At 39.6% G+C, this 13,262-nt stretch overlaps 1 protein-coding gene and 1 pseudogene across 1 annotated transcript in view; both read right to left on the bottom strand.

Moving 5' to 3' along the window:
* Positions 1-13,262, bottom strand: part of DIPK2B (divergent protein kinase domain 2B) — a 68,434-nt gene that overhangs the window by 47,549 nt on the left and 7,623 nt on the right. The window contains exon 2 of the mRNA XM_077147042.1: positions 12,330-12,594. Within this exon, the coding sequence (XP_077003157.1) occupies positions 12,330-12,594 (265 nt within the window). The remainder of the gene's footprint in view (positions 1-12,329; positions 12,595-13,262) is intronic.
* LOC143671010 (ATP-binding cassette sub-family D member 3 pseudogene) lies at positions 812-2,528 on the bottom strand (annotated as a pseudogene).

The following is a 13,262-nucleotide window of genomic DNA, read 5'->3' as shown; positions in this document are numbered from 1 at the left end:
GCCAAAGAAAAATCTGAATGGCTTTCTTGGAGCCAAATGTACTCCAAGACATAAGGAATAAGTATAACTGTGGCAGCTAAAGAAATTTGCCACTGTATAATAAATGCCATTATGCAATGATGTCATACATTTTATTTTATTTATTTTTTTTGTATGCTGTATGGCAGGATCACATTTCATTATTTTTCCACGTGAGCATCCCTTCTTACAGCGTCATTTGTTGAATTGCTGTTTGTTTTTTGTTTGTTTTGCTTGTTCGTTTTGTTCTCGCAGAAGTGCATGGACCGGAAATCAAACCCAGGTCTCCTACATGGCAGGTGAGAATTTTGGAAGTGCAAGGGTAGAAGTGAACTACCCTTCCACTTCCAAAATGATGTTATACATTTTAATAATGCATTATAATTTGTTTTTTTTCCCCAGTACCATGAGGCATAAGAATATGAAACCCAAGAGCATCTTGTTAGAATAGGAGAAGCGTTGACCCCAGTTTTAAAGAGGGTTCTTCATTGAAGGAAAAGATAGAGCCATAAAAGTCAAATGAGCTGACTTCAAATGGTTTATATCTCAAAATGTGTCAGGTTACACTGATTTAAGCCCAATTTAATTTAGGCAGGTTTTTAACCATAAGAGTAAGGATATTCTTAGTACATATGAATAATTAAAGCAACATATATACAATTAACATTATCTTACATAATATTAAATGTTTTAGCAACTTCTTCTGAATTATTCTATATTTAATTTGTTGCTTTGTTTATAAAAAACAAGCTGAACTTCATTTTACAATGTACTTTGTATTTCTAAGCATATTCTGAAATTATTTCATTGAAGCAGGTACAGTTCTTCAGATTCTAAGAGCCAAGTTCAACTGTATCTTCTGTTATCTGTTTGAATTTATAATTGCTTCTGCCATCTATATGCAGGTGGTACTCATGGTGTTTTCAAAGAAACTTTTTATGTGACACAGTAAAGAGGGTAATGCCAACCTTTCAACAATGACTATACATGTAGCCTTCCACATCCACACTAATTGCACTTTGTGTGTTCATCCAAAATGGCAAACTGGGGTTTGTGATAAAATAATCTTGCCATCACCATTCTTTGTTTTTCTCCACCACCGAGTAAGTCCATCCAAATCCGAACATTATCCCTCCTTGTGGGATGTGGCCCAACTGGGCATGGTCTAAGTATTCCTTGAGTACCAGGTCAGATATTCCCTTCCTCTTCTGATCTTCTCTTCCATCTGAATGTATCACTTGGTCTTGAAGTGTTCCAAGTGTCATATAAGGTCTCTGAGACACTTAATATAACTTTCCTGTCTCAGATTTGGTTAGTCATCCTCCAAAGAGAGGTATAATTCACCAAGAACATGGAAAAGTGAACTCTTTCCACATCCATTTGGAGCACAAATTAGAACATTGGTCCCAGATCAAACTTCAAAATTAAGCTCTCTGATCAATATATCTCCATTTGGCATTGCTAAAGAGACATGATTAATTTTTGTAATGTTATCTGCATTGATGATTTCTCCAGCACCAGGTATGAAGGGAATTACTTGTGCTCCAACACCCCTTTTCTGTTGTGAAACCATTGTATTTGCCATGATTTAAATCCTTTAGCACTTACATCAATTCTGTAATTGAAGCAGTAGAACCAGCCAATCTAGTCATTTCACGACCAGCCAAAACTATTCGACCTTTGTGAAATGCTTGAGACATTTGTGAAAGCATTCTTCCACTTTGGTAGTAATCCTCTAGAAGTTCTGAGTGTGTATCTTTGAGATGTCAAGGATGAGATAAATCTAGGAAAGGATGACTAGCAATGAGGTAATCAACTACAGTGGCAAGGTATTCAGTAATTATGCTATCACTGAAGCCAATAGAGAACGGAAACAAAATGAAATTATGTAGGTGCTCCACCAGTTTTTGGAAGACTGCTTTTCTCTTTCATCCCCATTGTAAAAAGCAATTTCTTCACTGTTTGTGATGAGTTAGGAATTAACGTATCAATATTCTCCTTCATACTTTTGCTCAGCTATTGTCTTACCATGTTACTTCTAAGTAGAGTTAGGAAAAGCCCAGAGATAAACAAGTAGGGCATCGTACTTGCTTGGCCTTGAGCTCCAATTGCACTGGTTGATCTGAAGATATATAAAGCTATATCTCAAAATGGCTTATTAAGCTTTGAATACAGATCAACTACACTGTTAAATACTTTTCTACATTTTGTGGCAGCAGCTGGTCTGAATTAGCTATTCTGTGGTCCAGAGCTCCCATTTTATAATATGCGAAAGCTTGGAGATATTTCTCATAGAGGTGTTTAGTGAGTCTTACTCTGAGGCCCAATTTGAGTTCATTTAGCCCAAACCTCAAGAAGTTATTAACCAAGGAGATGAGAGGAATGGCAGCAATGAAGTTGAATAAGTACCTCTTAAAATCTTTTCTGCTACGACCAATGGTACCACTTTCAATGTGTCCCTTTTTTTTTGCTTGGGCAGGCACCGGGAATCGAACCCTGATCTCTGGCATGGGTGTATCTCATTTTGAATCATCCAAACATCACAATAATTTCGAGAAACCAGCAATAAGTATCAAGTAACCTGTCTCTTTACAAAACGTTCTAGGGACCATGATTTTCAGAATCTGTGTGAGCCTTGAAAACAAAACCTTGTCCACCATACATGCTCTTTTATTTCCCTCTTTCTCATTGATCTGTAATGGTGGTTTTCTACTTTTCTTACCATGCGTGCAAGCGGAGGGTGGGGCAGGAGCTTGGCCCTGGCAAGGAGTTTCCCGCCTTCAGTTACTTGCTGAAAACCGCCTGTCCATGCGAGCCGGGAAAGGGGATGTGGCCGCGACTACCTTAGTGTCAGAAGCACTGGGCAGACCTATACCTTAATTTTTAAAATTTTAAAAATGGTTATACATCCCAGAGAAAATCCTTGAGCAAATAAACCTGTCTGTATAGGATAACGCATCTCAGGGCGAGTCCATGAATAACCCCTGACTGCATGCATGTTTTCAGTCCTAAATTTTAAAAACTCATTTTTTTGTATCTCTCTTCACCCTAACTCTCAATACCTATTTGCTGTTAAATGGCAGGAAGTTAAAAAAAGAAAAAAGAAAAAGATTCCTACCCTACTCACTTAAACAGTACTGCCCCAAGGGTTTCAAAATAATCCCTACATCTTTAAAAATGCCTTAGAAGCAGACTTTACTGGCCTCCAACTGCCTCAAAGTACTGCTTTGCAATATGTTAACTTCGTACACTAACATATTCCTAATATAAGTGAATTTTGATTGCTGTAATCATTACTAACTGAATGGATATAGAAAGTTATAGAAAGTTTTAAAAAGTGAATTTTGTAATAACTATTGATTACAAGTCCCGAATGGATGTGGAAAGTTGTGGAGAATGTTAAAAAGTAAGTTTTGTTTGTAGTCACTGCTGACTACAACAAATTATAGAGAGTTTATAAAAATAAATTCTGTTCTAGGCAATGCTGCTCTCTGTTAAACAGCTCTTAAGGAAAAGTTATAAAAAGTTCTGCTTAACCATTTGAGTAGTCTGTCTAAAAGATGAAAATTCATATCATATCAGAATAATATCCTTGTTGATGTTTATGTAACTTATCATCCTTTATTTCAAAAAGAAAGTCTTCTTATTCTTAAAGGAAAACTGTTACAATGGAATTGTTCTCTCACCTTGTAAATGTGGGGTTCTAAAATAATTGAACATATTAAAAAGTACAGGATGCACAGGTAGTTCAATGGTTAGAATGCCTGCCTTCCATGCAGGAGACCAGGATTTGATGCCTGGATGTACCCCACCCCCACCCCCCCAAAAATTACAACTTCCAAAAAAAAATAGCTATATTTTTACAAAGGACAGAGTACAAAGAAAGTAAAGACCTATTGATACGGCCATGGGGAGAATTTTGGTGAATAACAAAATGAAAGCCCAATTTTCATTCCCAATGCTTGCTTGTCTTCTTTGTCAGGCACTGGGCCTTTGATATGAAAAAAGATAGAACAAAAAGGGGTGAACTAGAATAGAAGGCCAGAATGGCTAAAGGAAGCCTTGGTTCCTTTGAGTGAATTTCCTGGTTTGGAAGATTCACAGGGGTTTTGCAAACGATTTCGCCCAACCTTTGGCAGTGATTGCAAAGAACAGAAAAGGCATAAAAATCTATTTCTGATATTCAAAAAGAGCAAGAGGGTAGTTTTCACAAGTTAATGATCAGTGGGTTGTTCCTGGAACACTGGAAATATTCTAAAACAGTCTATTGAGAGGATGATCTGTGAACCTGTAGAAGAGGAAATGATGATCCTAAGGAGTTACTGAGGTTTTGTTTAATAAAACCATGTCAGATTACACTTTCTTTTTCTTTAACCTGGCTATTTAACTTTTAATCAGAGAACTGCAATAGACTTAGAATACATGAACTTTAATGAAGCACTCAAGAATGATTCTCATGATAATCTTGTAAAGGAGATGGAGAAATAAGATTTTGACTGCATGGAAAATTAAGATGACTAGTAATTGATTAACTGAGTTTAACAATTAATGGATTAATCTCTGTATAGAATGCAGTAACTTCTATCATTTATAACACAGCTTCTGACACCAGCAGCAAATCCTGCAGTAACTCAGTCAATTCAATTCTGACTCTACTACCCAGAGGTAGTCCAGACCCCACAAGTTCAGGGCCAACCTCTATAAGATTGTCCTTTAGGCACCAGTCACAAGTTTGGGGACCCAGGCTACCCACATTTCTGACAAACTGACTACAAATTCGGTGGTTCTAACTACCTCCTAGGGTTCAATAATTCATAGAAAGATTCATAGAACTCATGGAAAGCACTATACTTATGATTATAGTTTTATTATGTAAAAGGATACAAACAAGAAGCCAAAAGAAGAGATGCACAGAGCCAGATCGGGAGGGTTTCAAATGCAAGCTTCCATGTCCTCTCCAAATGGAATCAGAACGTGTTACTCTCCTGGCACAGAGATCTATTTTCTTAGTTATGGAAGCTCCCCAGAGCTTTGAGTGTCCCAAGTTTATACAGAGTCTCATTATATAGGCATAATTGATAGAATCAATGGCCATGTGGTTGAACTCAATCTCTATTCTCCCCTCCTTCAGAAGTTCGGGAGACAGGCTGATGTGTCAGTATCTCAAAACCCCAACACCCTAATCACAAGGTTGGTTTTTCTGGTGTTGCCAGCCCCCGCCCCCCAAGACTAAAGGTATGTCTGCCCCCACTATATAACTATCAGGTGTGGCTCTGGGCCCACCATGAAGAACAAAAGACACTCTTATCACAGGAAATTCCAAAGATTCAGAGGTTGCTTCCCCAGGATCTGGGGATAAAGAACAGCAAGGTTTTTCATTAAACTACAATCTCCATAGAGAAAGAAGGATTCTCATTGGTTCTGTTCTGTTTAACATTTTAATTAATGACTAGGGCATAGATATAACTTGTGTTCATCACAACTGAACATGAAATGTGGCTGAAGTGACAATAAATAAGATCAGTAACAGAATCAAGTTAACAGGCTAGAGTGATGAATTTAATCTAAGATAATATTTAACAAAATAAATAACAGGTTTTGTTTTTGAAAACTAAAATATACTCACATAAGGGGTTTTAGTTGATATGTATTTAATATGTGTCAATATGAAGGGAAAGGTCAAGATGGGAAGGGAAATTGGGGGAAGTTTAGAGGTGAACGTGAGGGAAGGGGAAGTGCCATATGTAGTCTGTATAATAGCAAAGAGTAAAAATAACTTAAATAAGTGAAAACTACAAGAAGGCAGATTTGAGATGAACTTTTTAACTTGTTCCTAAAGGAATAGATTTTTTTTTTTTGTATGACAAAGTGTTTAATGTTCCGTCATGTGCAGCCTTTGAGTGAAAGGGCCCGCTGAGGATCCATGAGCCACAGTACATTCTGGTGACAGGTTGTTTTTTAAGGTAGTGAGCTGCCTGTCATCAGTATAAAACAGATGACCCTTCACTTTATAGACAGAATTCAAATATTTTGAGAGTTTGAATTAGTGGTTTGAAGTTAGCTTCAACCCCAAGAATCATGACGTATAGTTCAGTGGGTAGAAATCTACTTTGATTTTCAACAAACTGAGATATTTCTCTGTGGACTGCTCTCATATATAAACCAACTTGCTCCTTACTTAACCCTCAAAAAAAAAAAAAGGCTTATAGATCAAGTCCTCCACTGAACTCTTGGTAATCCTTGGGGAGAAAAGGTAACAAAACTGGAACAATTATTGCTAAGTGATCTGGAGTTAGGACCAAATTAACAAGAAATTGTCCACTTTTATAACTTTTTGTATTATTCCTCCACATTAATGACCAAACTTGTGTAGACAGCTGCTGAACACTACACTGAATTGATTTCTGGTTTTCTTCTGAGTAGTGGTTTATCCAAAGCTAAGCCATGGATTGGGGATATATATATTGTTATTTTCTTAATACTATTGCAATTTTAATTACATACTCTGTAGTTCTAAAAATAATGTTCTTAAATTACATGTTTGGTAGAGTATTTTTTCCTTTTTATTATTGTTTATGTCTGATGAAATTGCTTTTTTAAAAATGTTTATTGTGGTAATTTATATATAACCTAAATTTTGCCATTTTAACCTTTTTAAAGTGCACCATTCAATGGCATTGATTACGTGTACAATGTTGTGTTACCATCACCACCATCCATTACCAAAAAGCTATCGCCTTTTGGCTGGAGAAACGGTTTTTAGTATTTGAACTTTGAAATATTTGAGAGGTTTTGTGCCCAAATAGAGTTTTTAAAACATAATCAGTATATCTATTAGTTCTATCATTAATTCTGCCAAATGAATGGCTTCATATATATAATATTTCATGTAGTTTAGCCTCCATTTACTTCATATTATGTGGACATTTGCAGAGGCACAACCAATTTGCAGACCTCTGAGTCAAATCCTATTTATGGTTATAGCATTTGTTCCAGAGAACCACTGAACAGGAATAATGAGATGTCAAAGGGAGAAAATTTGTCCCAAGAACAAAGGATGGTTTGATCTTTTTAAGAAGAGGCTTAGTTAGCTAAGATCCAAGTTCAGGAAAGGCTGAATGTCATCTAGAGTCAAACCCTACTTTGGATGGTCTGTTTTGATGATTGTCCAGGCTTCCTTATGTTTTGGTTGAAGGCTGCCTCTCTACTGTATTTGAGACTCCTGAGGAAGGAACCACTGGTGATCTGCCTCATGTCTTATCTTTCCCCTAGTCTTTTTTTGTCTCTTTCTTTCTCTCCCAATTTGTCTGTCTCAAGGTTGGAGAAGTCTTTCACTGTTTCCTTTTCATTAATGAGATCCAGTAAGAATAATTTTGGAGTTATTTTAGCAGACAGGCTAGATGATCTGTTAATCCCTTTTCTGTGATCCTATGATACAGTGGAGGTCTGGAAATTAATAGGGTAGTTTCCATACCATTTGAAACAGTCTCCTCCTCCACACACACACACACTGCCACAAATGCTGAGGTGCTGAAGGCTCAGTGGTTCTAGCACTAAACAATTTGCTTGATTCAAAGTCTTAGTTGTCTCAACTCTCAACGACTCTACACTTTGAAGGAGAAAGTGAGCTGTTGGTGAGGGGGAGAAAGTTGACTGTGGGGGCCCCATTCATACACGTACTTCCCTGGGCAAGAAACAAAGCTCCATGACTGCTTCCCAGGGATCACAGGAAAGAGGTCTTATGATTTCACGGTTACACTATATTTCTGATGGGGCTCTGCTTTTCGAAGACTATTCAGCCAGCATGTGCACTGATGTAGGGTAAATATTGCCCCATGTGGCACTGGTAAGCCATTTTTAGTTGCTTAAATTTCTTTTTTCACTAATAGTAATTTCTATTTGACTCCAACGTCAGATGAGCATGAAAATGATGCAGTCACCAGTCAGCTGGCTCCCCCTACTTGTCCCCAATTTCAATATAGTCAGGCTGTTTAAAACAACAACAACAACAACTAATGTAACTTACTAGTTCTTGACTTGATAGCTTGAGGGTTTAAAATATTTATAGTCTGAAAACCAGCTGTGAAATCCAATATAAAATTCCCATCTTCATTAAACCACTTTCTCATAACCTATATCTTGAATCAGAATTAGTTAGATATGGTCTGTCTGCCTTGTTGGGATGTCATCTCCCAGAGAGCAGGGACCTTGTCTTGACACTTTTATACCCTCTTAATGCCTAGCATAGGTACTGTAAGTGCCCTTAAACATTTTTTGAATTGAATTTAAGAAGAAGTGCATTTTACTCATTTAGTGGCCACTTCTAAATGTCACAGTTTCTATTGGAAACTCCGTATTTCAATTAAATGATTAATGTGCACTTTGTTTAATTTGCTTATTTATCTTATTCTGTTTAAAAAATAAGTGAGACCTAGGAAGTAAAATCATCAGCAGTCCTTGTTTAAACAAACTGACTTGAACACTCTATACCACCATCTAGTGGGAGAAAAGGCTCCACTGCCATCTAGGCTGTTCCCATTTGAGGAAGTAATATTATCTCTGTTTAGAATATTGTCAGAAGCATATCGTAGTTGAGGGGATGGGAGGGGAACGTGATAGAGGATATGTTTTTTCCTTTGATTAACCACGCACTGCTTAGGCCGGCTGCCTCTTTGTGCTCAGCATAATAGCAGAGGAAGCCTTTTTTTGTGGTTTTGCAAGCAAGCACATCATGATAAACTCTGGGTGGTGTTCTTGGCGGTGGCTCTACTTGTGGGTTGGTAATTTAGGCGCTGGTATATTCCCGTGATAATAATGCAGGCTTTTAGAGGAGAAAAATCTGTTTTAGTAGCATAAATGCCAGACACACACACACACACACACACACACACATACACACACACCCTCTTCCTGATTCTAAGTACTGTTCCCACCCTCATTGGCCGCCTCTGTCATATAGTAGACTGCCTGTGGCTCAAGAGAGAGTGCCCTTAATACAAAGCTGCATTTGGCCCAGCAGGAGGGGAGCCACAGACTCTCTCAGTCTCTGATGATAATTACTAGGGTTTTTCATCCAAGTTGACTTTGTTTATTCATAAGCTGGACTCACAGTCAAGGTTCTGAGTCCCCTGCACCAATCATATCCCTCATCTCTTCAGTTTTATCTCATTTCTTTGAATTTTATCCTTTCTTCTCTGCCTATGGACCCTTGCCACTTGGAATCAAGCCTGTGAGTTACTTGTGGCCTCGTTTTCCTCTCCAAACATACACTTGAGTGTTCTGGCCTAGATCCCTGTTGGAAAGTGTCTCTTGAAGAATCAGGGGAAATCCACTTAAGCCACACACCAAGAGAATCCCCAGGGCTGGCCAGATTTGTAGCTGAGCTGGTTTTGGGTCATTTGGTATGAGTTGAAGGAAGAGAAATGTTTCCTCATTGCCCATCCAATAATTTCACTCCAGTTGGCACCCAAAACTTTCATATAAGAATAGAAAGATCACAATTTCCAAACCAGAAATTAGTACTCATGTCTGACAGATTATCAGAAAAATAGGGCAGAGCTGTTCTGCAGAATATGAAATGAATGGTCACTCAAAAATAGATTGCATCTCTTATTCCAACTGAGATCAAAGACAGAGTGTGCCTGGTTGGAATATTTTAGAGAAGAATTCTAAGGTGACATGTGTGTTTACTGTGGAAAGAATACAGGTATGTATTAGGAAGGTCTCAGATAGTCATGGGATGGGCTAGTGGCATCACTGAAATATTGGATGTACACACAAATCGTTTCTTGGAGGTATAACAGTGAAATGTTATCAGCTGTTAACATCTCAACATGAATTAAGTGATTAGATTAGCTGCCCATCTCTTCTCCGGGTTCTAAGCGAATGGGATCACAAGACAGGTGAGTTCTGATGAGAAGTAAAGTGCAGAAGTTTAGGTGCCACTTGGACAAGGCCTGGAAGTGGAAAGGAGTATGGCAAAGCATTTTGGGGTTGCGGTGGTATCCTAAGGGCAAAGGATCTTTGAAAAGGAGGGCAGGAGTGGGAGAAGATGGTGTCAAACTTGAATGGCTATAACCTTAGTGAATGGCAGTGGAGTGGGGTTTGTCCAGGATGTATAAAGTTGCTGCTACTATTTTTTTTCACTTTTTATAAGAAGGGAAAAATCTCTGATGGGGATGAAAAAACATCTCTGCCCGTAGGGCCAAAGTAAAGTGAAAATTATTAAGGTTTTGACTGTTTCAGCAAGGTGTTGTTAATGGATGCTTTTTAGGCAGAAAGAAGGAAAGTTTGTCTTGTTGCATGTAACGAAGGATGACGAATTTGATAGAGCAAGTTTAAACACAATAAACTGAAGAAAGGGACCCACTTATTACAATATAACACTGCTGTGCATTTCTGTAGTGATGGGACTTTTTCTAAAGTATCTCCACAAATATAAGCTCAATAGGATGAATAAACCAGGTAGAGCAGGTATCATTTGCTGCCATTTGGGAAACAAGAAATTCAAGGCACCCAGCACAATGCCTGGTGATAGCAGTCATTCAATAAATATTTGTTAAATAAATGAAACAGAGTCAGAGTTAGCAAAAAAGATGTCAGAGCTTCAGGGGTCTTTGAGATCATCCAGAAGCCCTCCCCCCACTCATTTTTCTAGAAGGAATTTTGGAGCAAAGGTGGGGATTAAATGCAAAAATAACTGGTGGGTTGGCAAAGAATCCAAGTCAATAGTCTGTCCCATTTGTCTGTGTAGAGTGTCATAATATCAACGACATGGCTTTGTGATGATTTGTGCTCTTCTCTGTCTCCTCCACTGGGACATGTGCTCCTGGAGGGTGGAGTTTGTGCCTTATTCATCTTTGAATCCCCAGGACATACTACAGTGTTGAAACTGTGCTATGAATGGATGAACAGAAACCAGAACTCTCTGGCTCTTCCTGGGTCACTGCTCCTTCTTCTTGTTCTACCACAGCTTTTAGCAGCAAAGCCAGGAGTAAACCAGAGTTCGCAGTCCCCAGGGATCTTTTCCCTACACTATAATACCTACACTCATCAAAGCAGTTTACACTAGATGTATCTGGCAGGTTGCTTTGGACTTGCCAGGCCCCCTGAGGGATAATTGCCACTCTGTTGTTGTTATGGAAGTGTGTAGAAGGTGAGGGAAAGTAGGAATTTTCCTTAGTTCAAAGCCTAAAACCAGTCTAGTCAGTGTCCCTGGGGCTGCAAGTGTATCATGGGCACCAAGAAGCGCTCCCTTTTGGTATGTTGTCTAGGTCCAAGTTGGAAGTAGTCTGGAGCCATGGCATTGGGGGAACTGTGCCCTTCAGTGTGTGAGTTGACAATTGTGGGAACAGGGAGATGTGGTGGGATTTTCAAGGGGATCTGAACAATTCCTTGTTTATCATGCTTTTTCTTCCTGGGACCTTCTATTTGTTCCTGAGCGCATATCTGAGGCAAAGTGGAGGTAGGTCTCATATTGGTCCTTCTCATGTCTCAATACTAGCTGTGACCAGCCTGGGAATGGCATATGATGTGTACCCAGTACCAAGCTCAGTGCATGGAGTGTCTGTCCAAAGATGCAGAGAGAAACATGGCAAAGGATTGCACCTAAAGCGTAGACCATGGTGCAGGCTTCCATATCAGTACTTTGGTTCTGCCCTGTGTTGAGCAACCCCTATGGTGTACTTCCAACCTGAGGCTCCACTCCCTGTCTCCTGCATCAACTCCAAGACCCCTATGTTGGCTCCTATAATCACCTCCATGGCCTTGTCACAACTTGACTTCTTCTGGTTTGTTCTCTCCCTACTCAAAGCCAGTGAGATTCATAGAGTACAGACTATGAAAGGGGCCACAGCAGAAAGCTCAGTTTCTTTTGATGTCAGATGATGGTCATAGTACTAATAACATCTTCAAAAAGTCCTATTTATAGTGCGTTCACATCCATAGGGATGTGGATTAAGATTAAGAACATGTCTAAATTGGGGTACCTAATTCAAACTACCACAGACATATTAGAGAGGAGGGGGGATGCCTTTGGGAGGGTCCAATATAAGTAAACTTAGTTATTGTCTTGTCACAGGCCGCTCTGTTTTATGACATTTTTTGTCACACTTTAGAAAGACCACGACTCTTCCTTTTCTCCAGACTGAGAGGTGAAATGGGAATGGTTCTTTCCCTCTCCTTCTCCCTCTTCCCCTCCCTCCTTCCTCCCTTCCTTCCCTCTCTCCTTCCCTTCCTCCCTCCTTTTCTCTCTCTCCTTGTCTCTATTCTCTCCCTCCATCACCCTGTATCCTTGCAGCCTGCTCTCTCACCTGCACCAGGTCTGGCGTGAGGCGCTTGGCCTGCAGCCATTTCTGGAATCTCCCTGTTTTCCGCAGAACACGTTCGATGCTGCAGGTCTTTGGTGCTGATGCAGAGGCACAAATTCTCCTGTCAGAGAGCTCATTTTGGAATTTGCTAACCAGGCTAGAGATCTCCACAGGGCGCCAGGTTTTGGAATCATCCGAGTAGTTTGCAGGGTAAGAAGGCAAGTAGTCGGGAGGAAGTTGTAGATGGGAAGTCAGCCAGTTGTCAAACCTGTTGGAAGAATAGCCCTTTTAGGATTAGACTGTGAGCTGGAGACATGAAGCCTGGACTGGCAGAAATTAGCAGCACCGCCAGAGATGGAGGCCAGCAAAGCCTGGGAACAAGGAGGTAGGGATGACAACCCATCTGATTCATTTCTCTTCCTTAGACTTGGGTGTTTCAAACTACTTTTGCTGAGAAAATCACTTTTGTTTCTTCAGACTTAGGGAAGTGTATATGTGATGTCAGAAAAGGTGAGAGAGGGGCATGCCAGACACAAATTTTCCTCTTCATGCAACTGGCACAAAAAGACTCGCCACCAGTTACTGAACTACTCTGTGTAAAGAAAGCAACAAATTAAAAAATTCTCATAATACCCTAATCTCACTTGTTAAATGTGGAAACTGAGACTCACAGAGCTTGTGTATCTTGCCCAAGGTCAGACAATATAGTGACAAGCAGGGGTTCAACCCTCTTCAGCAAAACACATGAAGTTTTTTCTCTTTGCTACATTAATTCCCACACCACCCACCCTCTGATGCTCTTGGATCCATAGTACTCTCACACTTCTCATTCCACACTGGGGAGATGACTGACTCACCATATCCAGCCCCAAGAAGCCCCCTCAATTCTGCTTTTGGTCCAACCAGGTTTTAGGGAATAGTGGTTTCCAAATAGCC

This window comes from Tamandua tetradactyla, chromosome X (genome assembly GCF_023851605.1).
Source record: "Tamandua tetradactyla isolate mTamTet1 chromosome X, mTamTet1.pri, whole genome shotgun sequence".
Taxonomy (NCBI): domain Eukaryota; kingdom Metazoa; phylum Chordata; class Mammalia; order Pilosa; family Myrmecophagidae; genus Tamandua; species Tamandua tetradactyla.
Note: the sequence above shows the minus strand (reverse complement) of the source record. Positions and strands in the feature narration are given on the sequence as shown.